This window comes from Falco punctatus, assembly GCF_963210335.1.
Source record: "Falco punctatus genome assembly, chromosome: 12".
NCBI classification, from domain to species: Eukaryota; Metazoa; Chordata; class Aves; order Falconiformes; family Falconidae; genus Falco; species Falco punctatus.
The window spans coordinates 18,240,956-18,262,064 of NC_137592.1; the positions used below are offsets into that span (position 1 = coordinate 18,240,956).

Below are 21,109 nucleotides of genomic sequence, written 5' to 3' on the forward strand. Positions count from 1 at the left end.
TTTGACAAAGGCAGTAATTTGACAAAGGTAGTAACTTGCAAGGAAAACTTGAGGGTAGGATCAAAAAGAAATATATAATTCTTCACTGTATCATGATAAGATCTGGGAACTCTTATTTCATAGTTTAGATTTCTTTATTCAAATATAACACAGTAAATTCAGTTTGCCAAGACACAATGTTCTCTCCACTGTCTGTTACTTGAATAATGTAATTTAGCATTTGCTTCAAGAATATTTTCAAAAAGAACCCATAAACTCGAACGTCCTCTAACCTCTTCAAGCAGTAGCTTCCGCAGTTCCTCAAAGAATGTAAACAACTTTAAAAACAACATACTACTAATGGATAAAACATTGCTTTTCTCTGGACAAGGCCAGTAAACAAGACTCCTTTCTGTCAATGCTACTTGCAGAACGATGTTAAGTGTGCAATCAGATAATGGTTAACAAATTTTAATGAAATCTGTATTGCATATCAAATCCTGAACTTGGTGATATTTTAGGTTCTAGGGAGCTGCCTGTGGCTTCTTAGACCCAAATCGTCAGTCTAAATCCAGTTAAAAAGCAGAGTGAAACAATACTCAGATATTAGGTTACACATGTGGCTGAGATTACATGTTAGCCTAAGGGATATCTGAACCACTTTGAGTGTTTTATATAATAATACCACATTGAACTGACTGTGGAAAGCAGTTAATCTCCTCGGGCATATCACCCAGCAACAATTCTTCCCTAACTTTTCCCACAGATTCATGGCAAATTTCCAAAAGTTCAGAGGTTTGGTGAGTTTAAGCCTCTTTACATTCAGATTCCTATCTAAAACTCCCACATTTCTGATCCAGAAATCTCATTAGATAAGAACTTCCCATTTCTCATTATGCTAGAAAAGCCCTGCAAGCCTCCTTTCCTATGCTGCTGCAATACAGCAGTTGCCATTAAGGGACTTGTTCTTGAATACTGCAAGCATGAAGGGGATGTTTATACATGCAACGCACAAAGCGAACATGTGGCACAAGCTTGTATGAGTGAGACCGCAGCAGCACAACCACCAAGTTTCTCACATCTGAATGCAACCACAGAGGACTTCCCAGGGGTTAAATACATCACAGGGCTACAGCGAATTTTAAACTCCTGAAGACAGCCCCTTTTCCTGCCCAAACCTTATTTCATTTTGGCTCTTTGATTGTATAAAAATACAAGTAAATTTCTTGGATGTCCAAAGAAGCTAATTAACTTCTCCTTTAGAACTTACTCTCCTGTACGGGTCCATAAATGAATCCATGGGTTATACTCATCAATATATCCAACACAGCTATTCTCCTTTCTGAAAGAGTTGTTTATACCCTATCTTTTCTTTAAGAAATGCTCAAATAAATGCGTTAAGAAGTGGCTGAAATAAGTTTAACATAACATTTATCTCATTTCTGCTTCAGAAATTCAACAAAAGAACACTGCAGACTGAAAATCAGAAATAGGATGGCATCACTCTTCGGCAGGCTTCTTAATTCAGTCTCATGCATTATGCATGATGCCCTTTTGGCTCTGGCATGACATTGCCAGCTGTGGTTCATTGCTTACATTCCTGATGGGAAAGCACAAGATACTGTAACACTTATCTCCTTTCAGTACCTTAGCTCTCAGTGATGGAGCACGTAACTTGAGAACTGTTCTTATCAAATATGCCTATATTACAGCATGCAATTTTGTTTTTTATCTCTCCTGTATGCATGACAATACATTATGGAAATGCATATCAAAATACCTGTAGGGAATCCTGTTTTTTTTTTCTATCTGAGAAACCTCAGTATGTTTAGTTGCTATTTTCAGATGATCAGATATCTTATTCTACAACTGTAGAAGATAAGAGAAATACAGCAGCTACATCAGTTTGGAGATCTTCAATGGCATAGACACTTTCAGAAATACTGTTAAAAAGAAACAGTATAAATATTTATGCTGCATTATAGGGTTGTCTGTTTGCAGATGTGGTATTAAAAGGATTTCTGCACTCCAGGCTGTAGAACAAAGCACAATGTTCTCCAACATTTATATTTCTAAATAGTTTCTCACTTTTAACACTTCCCACAAACAATATTATGTGCAAAGATGCCACCTCATTACATGCAAAACCATCTTTGGCTCAGGAAATGCCCAGCTCTTCAATCTCCTGATACCGTGATAGTACTCTGGAAAAATGTCATGATAAGCTTTACCCTGTACCTACATTACTCCTGGGCTCTGCTTTCGCACTGCTAGACAGGATACTGGGCCAAACAAACCATTGGCTGTTCTTACATTAGTATGTCTTCTGCAGTCCTTCATGAGACCAGAGCCTCGTTTTGCCTTTTCTTTGTCCCTTTATACAAATTAGCTTTCCAAAACAGCATGAAAGGAATCTAGCAAGAGGTTAAAAATTCACATCTCAAGAGAAAAATTACATGAGCACACAGAATGAATGAAAACTGATAAACCTATGTAAAATCCTTAGTCTACATATAACATTCTCTGTTCAAGATGTTTTCATAACCCTTCCTGAAAATGAAGTTCTTCATAAATATCCATTGACCTGTGTAAGCACCACACACTGACTTTTTTGTGCTATATGATAAACATGAGTTACCTGAGCCAGGCTTTTTCAGTACCTATTGAAAGTCATTATTCATACACCGCTCTTCACTGTCTGGATTTCTGTAGTTCTATAAATGCAACACTGACCTTTAAAAGCATTAATTGTATCTACTTTATTTTCCATACTTCCCTGTTTCCAGAACATGATTAATTTTTGGCAAAGCGTATGCTTCACGCAGCTGAAAACCCTGGCAATTCACAAATATAAATTAGTCAGACAACAGGAAACACTGTCCAAAATTCTGCCATCATTTAAGCCATCCAAACCCTCTGAAATGGGTAAAGCAGCACAGAAGAAAATAGTGTGTTTCATCTTCAGGGTAGTTTTTTCTACAACTCAGGAAGCAGTTTTAAGGAGCAGAATTTTGCGTGATTATTTTAATATTGGGTTTCTGAAGATAAAAAAGAGAAAATAAGTATCACCACAGACTTTTCAAGAAACCATTTGCCAATTAGAGTATTTGAATTTACTCATCTTGTGTGATTCTGCAAAGCTTCTTGGAAAAACTTATTTATAGAAACTTATGAAATGGATTCTTTTCATCTTTCTGTTGGCTGAATGGAAAGTTAAGTACCTAAAGAACAATTTTCCTTCCTTTGTACTTGGCAAGGTATACGTACTCTGAAAGGAAGAATTATAACTGGGTCCTTCTCAGATGTATTAAGGATAAAATGGGGTGGCTTCTCTAGGTCGTAACTTAAAAATTAGTCTATGGAAATACGCAGACTTACTACTAATTGTGTATGGAACAATACAAGCTGAAGTAGTTAAGTCTGCAAGTTAACCTTCAGAGTGTCTTCCATGAGCACTCAGTTCCCTTATAATGTAATACCTTTAAAAGAGGACAGATTTTTTTCCAGCATCACTACTGCTATTATCTAAATTATTTAATGTAGTGTCATTGGATGACTATTATTTTTAAAAGTCATATCATTCTGATAAAACCTCTTTAATCCTTAGCAGACTTAGTGATCTGATCACAACAAAACTAACCTTACACACACAGAGTCCCTGTGCATGGGAAAGAGACTTACAGTCTTGTTAAATACACTGTGATGCAGGAAAAGATGGATTAGTACACCCAATGCAGGAAAAGTGAAATCTTTATGCTGCACTGTGTAGGAAGAGAAAGACTGAGCAAATTAAGTGAAGGATTTCCCTTCTGGGAAATAAATTAAAACATTGGTTTATACTACTTTTATAATATAATAGACATGCTAGTGAATAGATTTTGAGACCAGATTATAAACAATTAATGCTTCAGTAATAATCAGAAGCTACTTACTATGAAAAGGAATATTAACTAAAACTCACAGCCCTTTCCCTCTCTTCCATCTCATTTAAGGTGACTACACACATTTTTAGACATGGAAAGTGCAGAATGGAAAAAGAAAGGGTTTCACAGTAGTTCATTGCCATTTGCTGTAAGATGAAATAGAAAAGTCCAAAATCTTACATCCACTGTCATGATCTCCCAATTGCTAAACACTCTCTGCAGTCCTATGAGCTACTGTATTAATAAGCACAGCCAGGACTTGGAAGGAGTCTTCATTATTCAGGTTTCCTTAGTTCTGAACAATTACTTTTTAATGACTGGTCAGTTTACTAGAAGTGAAGAGAAAGCATTAATGATTAGATACAGTTTACCTGTGTATGTTTTATGGATCTACATTTACTGTTTCTCACTATTAGTGGAAGCTGTATACACACTTTACACAGCATTTCAGCCCTAGTGTAGAGACACTGCAGACTCACAGGCTCACAAGTGATACACCACTTACCCTCCTCCAAGGAGTCACTTTTCCTAACTGCTAAGTTGACATTATAGATCACCTGCCTCATCATCTTTTTAAAGGAGATAAAACAATGCACTGAATATTTCTCAGCTTACCGAATGGCCTTGGGCTCACCTTACGTGGGAAGACAAAGAAGCTCTCTACATGCTTCCCCACACACAGGCATGAGACTATAGGCTGGGCATCACTACTCTTAGCCCACAGTGATTAAGCAAGAGCAAACTCTGCTGCCCTCAAAAAAAGTGTGTGTATTTCTGCTAAAAGTACTCACCTACAAGTGAGATAAAATGGCATAAACTGGATTCCCTTAAACCTTCTCACACACACCTCAACACTGTAAAAACAATCTGATGGCATGGTTTTGAGAAGAGATAAAGTGTAATTTAAGTTATACCCTGCTCAAGTTTCGCCCATCTCTCACATGTTGTATGGTACAGAAGACATGTTTTGCCAAAACTAAAATTACTCTGCGCATGTGTTAAAAAAAACAATGAAGATTTTACTACAGATGCAAAACCAAATGTTTTGTAAATTCCACTTCTTTCCCATAGTGAAGTTCTCTCATGTACAATTATCATTTACTAAGCTTACAGTTGTTACCTATTGCCCCCCCCCAAAAAAAAAAAGTTGTATTAAAGTGCCCAAATGAATTCCAAAGAGAATAATTTCCTGCATTTAGAAAAGAAGTTGCAGAAGAATCAAATTTTACATGCAGTTTCCTTTTTCCTGACTCTTCCTTTCGGGTGCATTGGTTATTTACTCTAAGAAAGTGCAACACCTAACAAACAGTATTAAATGTTTTCCCACAATCACTTGGGCAGAACAGGCTTCCTTTAAATAGCTTTTAAAACTGTTATCTAGCATAAATGAGGCATCCTTATAGCTATCCATGTGAGCGTTACATTTCCACTTATTTAAAATATACATTTTATTTTTACAAATTCATTTTTATAAACCCATCAGAGGCAAATTGTGAATAAAGCTTTGTAGCTGTAAAATACAAGAAAAAGCATAAAGGATGCTAGGAAAAAGGACCATTGGATTCACATAGGTCATGTACTCAAGTGTCTTCTGTCCTACAGCAGGTCTGAGGATGGTCTTGAGACCAAGGTGCAGAGGAAGGACAGAAAGAAGGGTCACAGCACATGGCTGCAGGGTGGCAGATCCTGCTACAAATGATTCAGGCACATTTCTTCCAAGCGGCTGCTGCCACAAGGCGGATTACCCTTATCCTTCCCACTCCTCTCTCCCAAAACTAAATTAAACTACAAGCCACAATCCAGCCTTAACGTGCAGGATTTCATTTAAAGCAGTACTGTTCAATTATCCTGCTGGAGGAGGAACAGTGTGCCCTTCTCACAGGAGCTGTAACATTAAGAAAGCAATGGGTCTACTGTTCAAAATCTGCTACCCCCTTTGCTCTGTTTGGATGACAATATTCCTGTCTCTGATCTCTGCTAAAGCACAGTGTTCAAGCCAGACAGACTTGCCAGGAAAGTTACTGGCAAAGCATCTGGTAGATAGTCTGAAAACTCCTCCCCTCAAACATGCCTCAACTGGAGAAACACATTTTTCCCAAGGGGAAAAGTGTGCAATATATAGTTCCAGCTACACTGTCCAAGAGATATGAAAACTGTGCCTAAAAGGCCCTTAGCTCTACCTGTTGTCCTAAAAACCTCCTGTCAGCACAGGATCACATCAGGATTAAAATCTTGAACTTCACGCTTGGCTACACTAAGATGTTTCTAACACAGTGAACTACTGGCATAGTTAATGCTAAAACCCTAACATGCAGACATGAGGACCAAGGTAAATAAAATCAGTACAAACTCCAGCTTGCCCTCACCTATTTCATGACGGCAGTTGCAGTGAATTCTGGCCACAGATGCTGACCCGGGACTATTCCAGGGGTTGTTGAGGCCTCAGTTGGTTACAGCAAAGCAATCCAAGGAGCTGCAGCTGCAGCACTCACTTGTATACATGCAAACGAGAAACAAGCCCTAGCTTTGAGAGGGTGTGAAAGAGTCCCGTTCAGTTTGGGTGCTACATCACAAAATAAAAGTCTTTCCTGTCTGAAAGAGAAGCATTTAGATGCTTCTGATTGATGCTGGAGGAGTAATTTCTCCTACAGGCCCTTGATGAGCCTGGCTGCACTGATAGCCTGACTTGAAGTTTAACACTAAAAGGACTAACGTGAACAATGAATCTTCAGTGAGCTAACCAGGCTTTAATAATCCTTCAAGAGCAGCTAGCAATAACTGAACAGCATAATAGCAAGTTTCCCAAAACCGGGTCATCATGCTGGAAACAGGGGCTTGTGTGTGTGTGAGACAATGATTGCAGTATTTAATCATCAGCTTCACCGTTCCAACTATTCTTGACCACTGTGTCTACTTTTAGACAATACAGTGATGGTGGTCAATACATTCATACTGTGTAGCAGTCAACAGGAAATCTAAATTTAACACACGCAGTACTTAAATGTCTGAAAAACCCTATTCTGCCAACATTTCATTTATTTACATGATTTCTTGACTGTATGATATTCAAAGCATGATCATGTACCACTCTAACTTCTAGTGTTTCAGGAAATATTCCAAAGAATGAGTCAGTATCAGTTCACTTTAATTTCTTATGATATGAAGTGCCTGTACAAACTTGGTGGGAATTAAAAAATAGCTACTATTGCACAAATTCTGTGTATATGTATATATAATAATACAGTTTACAAAGATTAAAATTAAGTTTGAACATAGCTGTGCATAATTGTATATTAAAAAGTACCATAATAAAGCAGTAGAAATTACAATGCTCTATGCTTACCTACCATTTTATTCTATTTTTTACCATAGTTAACATGTACCATTAAGAAACTTTTGTCAATAATTTTATATTTAAATTGTATTAAAACATTTTAGCACTAAAGTAGCTAAAAATACAGGGGCTAATTTAGTCTTTTGTCTCACACGTACAAATCCACTGAAGCAGGGACAATAACGATCAGAATTGGGCTCTAAAAAGTTCTAATTTGACACTAATCAGTAATAAAAGGCAATGCAAACTTGTGTTAAACTGATTACACCCATATAGCAATATCTGCATAATGGCTTTAGCTGCTTAGCAACGAAAGTACAAGAATACCAGATAAAATGGATTATAGGCTCTGATTAGTCCCAGATGAATGCAACAGTGGCCAGTCAGTTAGGTTAATTTGCACCGTGTATCATAAATGACGCTCCTCTGAGCTATTACTGCAGAAGACATTTACTTTTTTACAAACACACATAAGAAAAATAAGACTTGCTTTTACATTACCAAAGACAGTTTTGGTCATATACTACAATGATTCTTCTTAAATTAACTTAGAAAATATGACCATCATAAGCATACAATTCTTTTTCCTTTTGCTGTTGAGTATGTTCTTACACAAATAAAACAAGTCACTTTAAGAATGTAACTCCATTTTACACCTTTTGCAACGTTCTAATTTTCCCCACTGACACTTGTACACAATACTGTCGTACTGCTGGACTTTGAAACCCTCCTTGGAAACATTTAAATACAAGTCATAAGTAGAAGAAGGACTGACTACTCTTGGTTTTCACAGAGGGGTCTGATGCAGAAAGAGGTTCAGAGATTTGCCGAAATCACAAAGGAACGTCATGACAGCTTGAAACGGAAATAAAATCTCCTAAATCTTAGCTTTATAAATGCCAGCCTTCTAGTATTATATGTGTGCTATAGACAGTGCCAACACAGAGAAAGGAATAGTATCTGAACCACAATACTCACAATCTAGGATAAACCAGTAGTAAGACACTAGGTAGAACATAAGTTAAGGCATTGACATAGTTGTAATAGGGTCACTACAGCCCATTCCTACATGTCCCTTCAGTTCTGCCACTGTCAGGTGGCTAAACCCTGCCTTACGCCACCAGAACACAGGACAGATGTGAATGGCCTTGCAAGTTAGCACAGGAGCTATGCTATGAACAGATACACTGCTTTTAACATGCGGACAATTATAAGGAAAAAAAAATAATGGTTTTATGGGTGGGATAAGTTTAACTATTTACCTGTAGTAAATGACTTTCTGACTTACTCTATCCTTTTCTAATTAATTGTTTTCTCTAAGAGAAATAGTTATAATGCTAAGGGTCCTTTACAAGTTACGTAACTCTACCATTCAATAGGAACATCACTCTGTACTAATAGTACTCTCTACTATGTCTGTGTAAAAAGCAAATTTGTTGAAAACAGTACTCTGCAAAGAGCAGGAGAGCATTATTTTCAAATTTACCTAATTTTGTGAATCGGATAAAAAAGCAAACACTAGATGTTAAACGCAGGAGCTCCCCAGTCTTCTAAATTTATAATGAATTATTGTAATAAAGCTTTCACTGTCTTAAATAATTTTAAAAACATTTTACTTCTTAAGTATTTTTATAATAATTCATTATAAATTTTAAGGTATGCACATATATGCATCTCACAGGGCAGAGGTCTAGAAAATTTTAAGTACTATGAAGAAGGTTGACAGGGGTGTAGGAAGAATAAAGTGAAGCTAGTTATAAATTTATTTTGTAGAATCTCAACTTGCCATTAAAAAATACTTTCATTTTCACAGTTCTGAACTTCCAACTGTGAAAAAAGTATCATAAATACAAGAAGGTCTTCAGAGAAAATACTTAAATACTAAATACTTAAATTCAGATAAATACTTAAATCCTCTTTGCCAGCCACCTGACTGAAGCATTATCAATAAAACTTAATGCTGATACTGTTCCATAGTTGATCACTGAGTCATGGTATAAGGTTGGAGTGAGGAGGACACTGGATAGTGGAATTGGGCAGCATCAGCATTACTGTCAGGTAAGGAACCAGTACATAGAAGGGGAGAAAGAGAAGATATAAGGAAGAGTAAAAAAAAGGATGTAAACGGTAGTAGTCCTGAAAAAAACCTGACAATTTCTCAATAAAGGACACAACAAAGTCCCAAATAAATCAAAGAGGATGATAAGCAAAGGTCAGTTATTACAAAAATGCTGTACGCTGTGTGCTATGCCTTGGGCAACTTTAGCTATAGGAGTACCAAATACAGAACGCAGTATTCTTCATTTATATAACAGCTGACAGACACATGCAAAACAGAACTCAAACCTCTGAATACACCGATAGATGCACTGACCACATATTCTGGCAAAACGAGAAGGGAAATGCTGCCATAGTATAGGGTGTTGAAAAATACTATCCAACTGTGACATAAGATATGCTACACTAAAATATCTGAGCTCCTTCCATGTAAAAACATGCATCAGCTGAGGTCCTGTCTGTAAATTTTTTGTTCCTTCTAATGTGTAGGACTGGGTTGCTGAGTTCATACCTCAAACTATTGCTAATAAACCATCATATATCAGTTTTGCACACTTTACCCCAAGCTTTGGAACAGAACCCAGCTCTCTTAACTTCCAGGTCACTGAAGAAAACTGCAAACAAATCCCTGAAGTACAATATTTGAATATATATAATTTCAATATAGAATGTTGATTTTTGGGGGTGTGAGTCATTTTTTGATGGGCTTAAAACAAACTGGTTTGATCAAAGTTAGCTTTTGGATTAACTAGGTATATGACAAATACCAGTCCAAGAATAATCCTTTAAAATGAAGAAGCTACATGGGCCTGCTAAATTCAGATCTGTAGGGCTAAAAACACATTAGTGTATAAGGTATGCTGTTATTAGCCATTATTTGGCATGCTTTCTGAAATCCAAGATAATTTTAAATATGATCCCTTACTTGTGATAATAACAGAATCATTTACTAAATGGTCTGCTCCATGTAAAAAACAATACAGAAGCATACTTACAGTAAAAAAACATATTAGGCAACTTTTCTTCAGTGTCTTCACCCTATTACTGAAGGAAAACACTGCAATATATACAGTCAAACTCATATGTTCGCATTTTTGTGGAAAAGGAACAAAGCACGTAATCTCATTACATAAAGTCAACCTCTGAATGCTTTGACAATGCATACTGAGTCAATCTTCCTATTAAGTCAGGGTGTATACAACAAATACGCTCTACTTGAAATGTAAAATTTAATTCCAGCATGATCACTTCAGGGACCAGTTCTGCAAAGCACTGCAGCCATGGCACAGCATACAATCACAGCGTAACTAACTACACTCCTGTTAAACACATTTTTATCGTACAATAGCCTTTGTCTCAGTAAAGCTATTTTAACCACAGTCCATGTTTGTTTGAGCAAGTTTTTCTATGTGTTTTTCCTCTCAACCTGAGCAAATCATTCAGTGACTAATTTATTTGCTACATTTTCATTTATCATTCATGAATAATTTGTAGCTTTAGCAGCTGAGGGTTTTTTTGTTTTGTTTTTTTGTTTGTTTTTTCTTTTTACAAAGAATTCTTTGCAAATTGTTCATAGGCCACACTCAAAAAATCTCTTCAATTTTTCAGCTGTGGACTTTTAATGTGATTGGGTTTCACTAGGTATATTTTGGTTGTTTCATAAGTCACTAGCCTATGACTTGTAACTATACATCACTTAACTATCAGATCCTCTGTGTTCAAGCAAAGCCACAAAATATAGTTTCTCTCTGGCCAAGAAATATGGGAAAAGAGAAGATGGTAAGAAGAATTTCTGAATTCTGATGAATTACTCTGAGGAATGGCTTTGGAGAGCAAGGAGGAAGGCAGAAAGCATGACACAAAAGAGAACAGATGAGAAATATAAAAGGAAAGAAATCTTCAGGAAACTAGAGGAATAGCAGGAGAACCTTCTGTCGTAATTCACTTAATGTAAAACTGATCTTTACTGATGTTCTGCCACATGATTCGCATCAGGCTGCATATACATTTTACACCTCAGGGAGTGCGGTCTGCCTTAATCCTAAATGTCTCCCTTCTGTTCACAGAGTTCGTCCCTCACTCCAGTACAATCTTTTTTATCACTTTCTTCATCTGAAGTAATATGCTCAATTCTAGTTATAGACTTTAAAATAATACATTAAAACCTTAAAACACTATGTTCACACACACATTCAAATGAAATGAAAGTCTGAACACACGAAACATCCTGTAGACATAAATTCTATACACAGCTTCCTGGTCGTCTTCAAAGCATATAAAATATTAATGCATTTTCACTATTTTAAGAAATGTATAAACATATTAAACATTCATTATTTGCATATTTCAACACACTATAATCTTATCCTACTAGCCATTTTCCTATAGTTTTCCCGCTACCCTATCTATCTTTCTTGACAACTTTGCTGGAAGACGTTTTAGTCAGAGCTTTTCTCTAACTCTACACACATAATTATTGCAATAGCTCATTTCGGCCATATATAGTTTTGGTTATAATACATGAATATGTAGGTATTTACACTTACATACACTCATACACACCATTAGTAACTCTTAGTTTTACTCAAAATGCTAATTTATTCATTTAATCTTGAAACCTTTCCCTTAAATTGACTCACATACTCAAACGTAGTGTCTTACTGAAAGAAACCACCACAAAACACAGAAGTTTGAAAAAGGCTGATTGCTTTTCAATCTATATACATTGCTTTCATACATATATATTAACATCTAAACTTATTTCCTACAGGTCAAAACCTCATCCTGTTGAAATGAATGGAATACTTAGTTCAACAGTCAAAAATTCAAACCTTAGTGCTTTGAAAACATTTTATCAGGCACTTCAAAAATAAAGGATGCTACTGTAAATACAATTATATGTTTGGTATTCTATCTGCAAGGCAGATTCACCTTGTGTTTTGGGTTTTTTTTTTGTCCATAAAGCTTTTTGGACAATCAGGTAAGAAACAGTCCACTCGGCTAAACGTCAAGAGAAATAAAGAGACTACAAAATAAAACCCAGAAATATTCTGTGAACACAACAGGTTTCAAGCACTTTGACAGGATTCAGAAATCCTACAGAGTCAGCTACACCACCCAAATATTCACTTACATTTAAGCAGCAAATCCAAAACATGCTATGAAGAGTATTCTATACAATAAATTACAAACAAGTAACATGCCGTGGGAACAGGCTCTCATTATCAGCTTTCTCAGCCTTTCCTTCTCCCAGGTCCTCAAGTACATGGGTGGCATTAGCACTGTAGGAACTTATTTGATAAGCAGTATACCTATTTCCTTTATTTTTTGATATATGTTGTATATTATGCAACACAAGAAAACTGAAAAGGTGAGTGTTCTACCAGAATCTTATTTCTGACAAGATAATTTTAGAATTTTTGCAATGAATACTGCATGTTAAAAATATCTGTACTTAATTCAACAAATGATACACCTATTAATGTACCAAAGAAGCCCAGAAAACGGCACCTTAGTAGGGGTTTTTTTGTGGTTTATGTACGTGTTGGGTTTTTTTATTTTTTTAACTCATTTACTGCCATCTCCTGGTACTTACAAGGTAATAGCATTTATACTATTTAACAGGAGCACTATTTAACAGTAGTAGGAAATGGTGAATATTGTTCCTTGGGCAGAAACTGGTAAAAGGTTCACGTAGCTTACCTTTGTCTGGAAGCAGCAGTAAAGTTGTGTTAGGTATGGATGTTTCCGTGCTAATGCCAGAATTCTTTTTTCTGTCATTGTACAGTCTACATCATCATCTTGAAGTATGACATCTTTCTTCAAGACTTTCACTGCATATACTTCATCTTTTCCTTTCAGCTCAGCTAACATTACCTAAACCAAATAAAAACTCTGTTTACACACAAACAACAAATACCATCAATGCGTGGTTGCATGTGAGTTTGCACAGAAAAAGACAGTTACGTACATGCCTGAATTAAGCTGCATGTTTATAAAATTAAAACCAATGTAATTTAAAAAATATATACCTCTAGTATTCTTTAAATTTGAAACAGATGGTATCTACTTTGTTTGTTAGTTAAGAATGCAAAAGATAAAAAGTTTTTATTCTCTCATTCAAATATCCTAATGAGTACCTACTAATGAATGAGATGTCAAACACTAAGGAAGGAAGTTGATACAGAACAGAAATTTATCGCACTTTTATCTCCCGCTTTTGGTAGTGAGATTAGCGTGTGATGAACTTAGTATACAATCCCATGTACCATTTGAACTGGTTTAATGTTGTTGATTTTAACTACTACTATTGTTTAAGGTTCAAGTCCTATACTCTGTTTAAGGTCAGTTCTGGCTTGGAGCCAAGGTAATCTTCAGAGAAAGGATTAGAAAACAGGGAGACAAAAGAAGCGCTTCAGCCCTGTTCCCCTGCATCTGCAGTTCCCGTATACCAAGGAAGGAAGAGTGTACTTGTGAAACACTCACATTTCAGTCCTGCTCTTTGACTGCACAGCACTGTAAGCCCTGTAAATAAAGCAATGCCCCTTCCACCCTCATCAATTCCCTACTGTGGGAAGATACCTGGCGAATTACATCTTTGCCACATACACGGTATTTCAATCAGCTGTCCAAGCCTCTTGCACTCATAGTATCTGAGTGGAAATGCTTCCTTCAGCACTGAACACACCCACTGAGGCAAAACAAGCACACAAACTGTTCTGTGAAGTATGTAAACTTGAACTGGGTATTATCTAAAACCAGAATGTACTCAGGACTCCACAGCATTATTCCCGGGATATTTTCTCCTGCTTGACCACAACTAATTGTTGAACAATATGTATGTAACTGTACATCTTCATTACCAATATCCTAAAACAGTGAAACATTAACATTTTGTTTCAAAAGGCTTGACCCTAGTTAATGAAGTGAGCTAAGGCAAAGAAAATGCCAGCTGATCAGGAGGTTGATATTCCTGATCTGTGGGACAAAAGCTGCTTTTACCCAATGGGTAAAAGGAAACCCTAGGGTGGATGCACTTTCTGAATGTCACTATGAATACTTTCAAAGCAATACAGTCAAAAAAAGCCTGCACAGTGAAGCTGGGGGGAGAGAAGCAAGCTACCCACCTTGCCAAAGCTGCCTTTCCCTAATACTTTGATGAAGTTGAATTCTTCAAGGCCTATTCGCTTGGTCTCAGCTTGTTTGAGCTCCCCATTTTCACCATTCTCCCCAGTTTTGTTAAGCTGGTTGTCTGTTGATGTTGTAGCGGTTGCTCGGTGTTCTTCTCCCCGATTGTCAAATGATAATGCTTTCCTAATGTTGTTTTCCAGCTCTTTGATTTCTGTGGAAATGTGAGAAAAAAGTGTTTAGCCAAGCATCAGAAAAATAGCCCGTGTTAGTCTGTATCAGTTTGGAAAGGGACATTTCATCATCCTTGAATACAGTGTAGAGCATTCTGTGGTTAAGAATAGATATTTAGCAAACTGCTTCTCCACCTTACAGTAATCAACCCAAACCCTCCTCTAACAAGCCTTTTAAAATGAACCTAAGAGAATGACATATCCAACACTTGAAAGGTAAGTCAGAATAGTAGCCAAATAGTTGGTTTAGTGATTTTGGGTGTTCCTCTACCACCGAAAAGTGCTTTGTTCTGAATATCCCTATCTTCCTGCAGCACTTAGTCATCTTCCTGCTTAAGTATTTTAGAGTTGTGACTTCAAAAGTTCAAAGTATAGTTGGGTGTCCCACTCATTGAAGTCAACATGGATGGAGCATCCTACTCGGCTCCAGCTATTATCAGATGCCTACCAATAACGTATTTGGCTACTTGCTAGCTGCTTCAAGCAGCAACTGTGTAGATCTGCTAAATGGTTTTGAAAGTTTCTCAGTGTTAAATACAGGGAGTCCTGGTGACTAACGGTACTGGGGTCTGCCTCAAGCTCTTGCATAATACTTCTGCCTGCTGGGCTTGGAAGCAACTTTACCTGACAGCTATGAAAGTGAAATTTAAGAGAAAATTTAGACAAATTCTTTGTTCTTATTCTAAGTAAAACATCAGATACTTTAAGAATCATTAACCAAAATACTGTCTGTGAAACAAAAAGGTTGACAAATTTAAAAAAGTTCTCAACTCAAGAGTTTTACAGTACCTACTACCATGGAGCTTTGGAAGTGTCTTCCCTAAAAATAAGGCTGAGAAATTTCTCAGCTGTAAATAATTTTCAAATAATGTGACAAAAACGTGTCTTCCTGTGCTCTGGTGTAAAGATTTTTCATCATCAGTTTACACACGTGATGGTACATAAGATACCTCAAATACTTTTGATTTTTAAGAACAACAATCAGATCAGATTCAAGAAGTGCTGCTGACATTGACATTCTGTCAATCAGGCTGTTTAGCTCAATGAAATTATGTTATATCAGTGAAGACTGAAATATTTGTCTCCAAATCTATGCACCAAAAAAACCTAAATAAAAATATCACCGAAAGGAAACATGGTTTTACAAGCCTCTAGAGACCACACAGCACACCTAACTGGATGTAAGTTTTTATTATCACAAATGTTCATTGTGGAATTGCAAGGAGGCAATTTTATCTAAAAAACTTACTAACAGAGTGGTTTTTCAGGTAACTAAAGGCTCTCTCAAGTTCTGTGTACTATTTAAAATGTTCTCACTCTTAGAATACATAACCTTACATAAAAGTATTTGGTTAGGCAAGGACTCAACTAGTAAACTTAATATTTCGAGATGAGTGTTCTAAAATTTTCCCTTTAAAAGTCACTTAATTTTACATATTTAAATAAGAAGGTGGCCTTTGAAAAAAGTTTACAAAATGCTTCGTTTTCTGGTGTTAACTACTTGATTAATTTGGTTCTACTATGAGCTGGAGCTCATAGCTTTTTTACTCCTCATACAGAAGGCAAATATGTGGCAATATATATCAATTAGGAAATAAAAAGAGATGTCTGACCTTGATCACATGGAGAAGTTGGTGCTGACTTTGACCTATCTTCTTCTGATGATGCACTTCCAGGAACTGGTTGTTGAGTCTCTGCACCTGCAATTAGCTAAGAACAATTCCAAAAGGGGTACTTAGCTATGAGATCCCCCGGTGCCAAGAGGAAATTTAATTTAACAGTAGTTCACTCATAGAAGTACAAAGGAAAGGAAAAATGTTCTACTGATTCTCACTGGCAGGACCTCAACCATACAGTAGATGGCATCACATCAAATGGAGACCACAACATAAACAGAGACAGAACCAGCAATTTAAAGAAAAATAGGTTCCTAAATTTAAATAAATGTAATAAGCATACTCAGAGAGTGGGAAAGTTTTGCATAGCCATCACAAGTCTGTGTAGAAATCTATCCAATAAATACATTTAACTACAAGTATCAGCAAGCACTGCAAACTAAAGTAACAACAGTTACAGTAACTGTTGTTGCAGTAACAACACAGCAACATCTTTTCCCAGAAGTCATAGATTTTTTCCATGTTTCTGTAACATTTTAAAACAGTGTACATGGGATCCAAGTGTGTAATAATCAGGAAAATGAACAGACCCAAGTGTCAATGTTCTAAGAAATGATGGGAAAATTTGCCTATTTCTATAAGTGAGAGCACCAGGTCTGTTATTCCAGCCACAAAAATAGCGATAGAAAGTGTGTCCAAATTCTGATCCAGGATACATATTATCAATCCAGAATAACTCCATCAACTTTGGATATACTTGGGGTGACCTATGCTTTTTATTTCTAGAACAGCCTAATTCTTCCTGTAATAAGCGTTGGTAAGTCTGGAGCCATCACCTGGCAAATAGCTCCTCTTCATAAGAATCAGCACATTGCTCATTTATCAGCATTTATAATGTTACGGAACAGTGCTGTGTCTCAATCAATCAATTATCAGATGCCAATTCTGAGCCATTTATGTTTTCATGAACTCTTGTGTCAGACACTGTCTGTCTGTCAAATCTCCTTCCTCAAAATTAAGAAGGGGAAATCCTTCCAGAATCTATACAGACTCCAGGTTTGCAAAATTGTACCAGGTTAAAATAAATTTCAGATCAAAATTCAGAATAGATCGTTTGCACTTATAAATAAAAGCCAAAGTCTTAGCTCTGTACTGACTTAAAAAAATTCTGTACTGACATAAAAAAAAAAAAGTGGGATTGAACCCCAACTAGTGAAGTTACAATACAGCCATACTTATCTCATTTTTTAATGTGATACTACATAGTAAAATTACCTTTTTCCTCCTCTGCCCACTATTAGTGATCTTATCTGGAGTGACTCCAAGATCTGCAAGAACTTTAGCTATGCCTCTAGCATCCACTCCACAGTTTGGTGCCACATTTGTTTCACAGCGTCGATGTACATTCATCTTGCAAACTGAAAGATAAAGTAACAGAGTATATTAAATACTACCTTGGCATGCATTTGCCTTACTAAATCAGACCTTATTGGACCTATGAATAACTTTTTCAAATAGAAGTAATGTTAGTAGAAAAATACTTAGCTGGATTTGCAGTGACACTTCAATGCTAATATAAAATTATTAGCCTGGTTATCATTCTTCTGCTATGGTAATGCAGAACAATGTTTTTACACGGTACCCAGAACAGACACAGAACAATGAAAATAGGCAATGATCCTATATATATTACAAAGAAATTTAATTAGAAGAAAAGTCCTTCAAAGCTTGCATTTTAGCAGTCCACTTCTGCTCTCATATGGAAAGCACAGCATTAGTTCCTCATGTATTATTGCTTCTTACTCTATTGTGTACTAGTAAGAAGGAAAAAGGTTGCATTTCTTCCAGGTTATGGGACAGGGGGGAGAACATAGCTCCAGTAAAAATATAGTAGTGTGGGTTTGTTAGGAGCAGATGACATGTTTTAGCTTAGACTTCAGTGCCCTCTTGTGGAGCGAGACATAAAGAAAGTGAAACTGCAAGTGTAATTAAATACTAGACTAACATTCAATTGCTCAATTCCTCCATTATTTTTTAAAGGAAAAAAAAAAAGTACGTATTTATAAAGCTGCATTTCATTATACTGTTCATCAACGATGCTTTCACAGTATAAGCCCTAAAGAAACAAACCACGTTTGCCTCTGAGACTATACACAGGTACTGTATCTGCGGGACTAATCATATGCTTCAGAAAGCAGGTGCCTTTCCTTTTCAAATATGTTTCAGCTCACAAGAAGAGCAAAAAGAAATTGCTACACATGGCACTTTCAGTGCATGGCATGTATGTACATTCAGTGACAAAAGCTCACTGGTAAGTAAAAGGTTTGACCTAGGATCCTTAACAGTGACACTGAAGAATGGAATTGCTTGAAATAAAGTAACCAGGAAAATTTGCTACAGTCCAACTTCATTAACATATTTCATAAAAAGAAACACAGGAATAAGCAGAGAAAACCTTTAGAGGAACAAACCTCTGGAATATATTTTTCGTGGTGTTAATAACCACACTGGGCATGCAAGTACATCTCTGAAGAAGCGAGCATTGTTTGGCACTTAAGAGAGAAAACAAAGAACAGAGAAAACGACGTTTCCAGCTCAGCTGAGTTCTAGATTTTATGCAGATCATACCGTATTTTTATGAACATGGAGAAAGCAACGTAGGCTCCCTGAACTATTGTTTCTATGCATCTGCTACATGGTTAAATGCATACATATGAGAAATAACATTATTTTCTACAGTTAAGAGCAAATGAACCACTATGGTACTTGAGACAGAATATGAAAATGGACTACTATATTCACAGATTAAGTGGAGAGATACTCTATCTCTGATTACAAATCAAAGAGGGGAAAAAATCAGGTTTAAATGAAAAATCTTGTCTGAACACATCTCTACCATAATTAAGAGCATTTCAACAAAATCTTCATTAGTAGTAAAGTAACAGTATTTAGTCTACTAAACAGTCTAGTCTGCCCACTAGCTCAAACCACAGGGGAAGGCTTGAACTTCAGAATGCTCTCACTGTGTATGACTTTGCCGTGAAAGAAATTTCTTCTTTCCCTTGCTGCTCAGCATTTTGTGACACGAAACATTAGGTTTTACCTTCACCTATACTAATGTCTCATACTAAATACTGCAAAGGATATATTTCATAGATCACGTGTTTATATATACACGTGACTCCACGTTTCTGTACTTGAGATGTGCACATAACATAACTTTTGTATTTATGAAAATGGACTTACTCATTCATATAGGCGTAACAAAATGAAAATGCTTAGAATCCCACTAGGTACTACTTCCTAAGAATCTGAAAATCTTCATGACATCATTCCCATCAACTCACTAATTGAAGTATTTTATTCACTATTTCTAAAGTATTACTATGCTTTGCAAGTGTTTGTACTGTTTTCTCCCCCATCCAGAATATATAGCTGTGCTTGGAACGAGGAGAGACGGAACCAGCCATTTCTGTTAGACAGAACGGCATGAATGCACCTTCCAGCAGTACCTTCATATACAGGTACTGTACAGAGTACATAGTCCTTAAGCTGAAGAACATGATGAATCCTTCCTTTTCTGGAATAGAGGGGCAGACTGTCACAAAGGATGATTTAGCTAAACATGAGAACACCTCATCTACTGGATATAGGCATACAGGACAGATTCTGCCTCGCCCAGCCAATACATAATAGTAACTTTTGAAGATGGTAGTAAAGGGAAAAGTAGCTTGAGTAATGATGCTTAGAAAGTTCAACAACCAAGACCAAAAACGTGAAAACACAGAAGGCATATAAGCTGAAGGGATGTAATTCTCATGCTCCCAATTTTCTGTCAACTTCTAATTTCCTATGTGGCAATAAACCGGTGCAGCAGTGAGTGCAAAATGTGCTTCTGCACGTCTGTCCTCTGCATGTCTTACTGGCTGGTGTTGCAGACAGGGTAAAGGGCTATTTTCTAACCATGACAGCAATCCTTACCGCGGTCTGCTGTTTACTTTTTATTAATTTCTGTACATGCTGCAAAAGAAGAACTTGAAGTCTTTCCAAGTCTACAAGTCATACAAAGAAAAGCTCTGAAGTGGTAATCCTTACCTTTGCATTGTAAACCTTGTCTCAAAAGACCCCAGAGCAATGAACCACAGTGGTCACAGAAGGTGGGCACTTTGTAATTGTGAATGCTGAACTTGTGAGGCATGTTGACACTGAAACGCTGGGATCCTACTTGCTGAAAAAGGAGAGCACAGTATATTACATTCTAATTGATTTCTTTATCATCAGCGTACACTGAGGCCCTGTTATGCTTTGAAACCACACAGAATTCAAACAAGATGAAATAGGCCTGTGCTCAGGTGATGATTTTTGCATTAGATACACTCCAGCTCCAGAGCTCTTCTCACTACTTTATTTGGGGAAAAGAGGGGGAAGGGTTGCTGTTGTCCAAGAGATAAAGGTTAAAATGTACTTCTGGGTACCTCTGGGAACAACAAATACACAGCTATCAGGAAGGATCTCTTAATGTGGAAGTCGAGGAAGTCACTCCCAACTGTTTTAGGAGCAGGAGGCCAAACTAATACAGGACTAAGAAAGAGAAATATACCACAACCCCTTTGCCTTTTCATATCCCACTCTTCTTTAGGTTATGGTAATGACAATGATAAATTGTTGTGTTCAGGGATTCCAAGGTACGATTACTTACTAATTAAAGGATGTAACCAATAAGTTTTTCTAGTGGCCACTGCATAGAATGAGATTTATTTTAATGTTTTTCCTTCTCTTTCCTCTTACTGCTGGCTTCTCTCCAGTGATCTAGTACCCCTTCTAAACAATGAGAGCATT

At 36.7% G+C, this 21,109-nt stretch overlaps 1 protein-coding gene across 1 annotated transcript in view; it reads right to left on the reverse strand.

Annotated features, from left to right (window-relative positions):
- Window positions 1–21,109, reverse strand: part of PRKCE (protein kinase C epsilon) — a 293,182-nt gene that overhangs the window by 86,480 nt on the left and 185,593 nt on the right. Inside the window, exons 6-10 of the mRNA XM_080408304.1 lie at window positions 20,366–20,498; window positions 17,546–17,688; window positions 16,268–16,364; window positions 14,421–14,635; window positions 12,997–13,170 (exon numbers count right to left, since the gene is read on the reverse strand). Of these exons, the coding sequence (XP_080264430.1) occupies window positions 12,997–13,170; window positions 14,421–14,635; window positions 16,268–16,364; window positions 17,546–17,688; window positions 20,366–20,498 (762 nt within the window). The remainder of the gene's footprint in view (window positions 1–12,996; window positions 13,171–14,420; window positions 14,636–16,267; window positions 16,365–17,545; window positions 17,689–20,365; window positions 20,499–21,109) is intronic.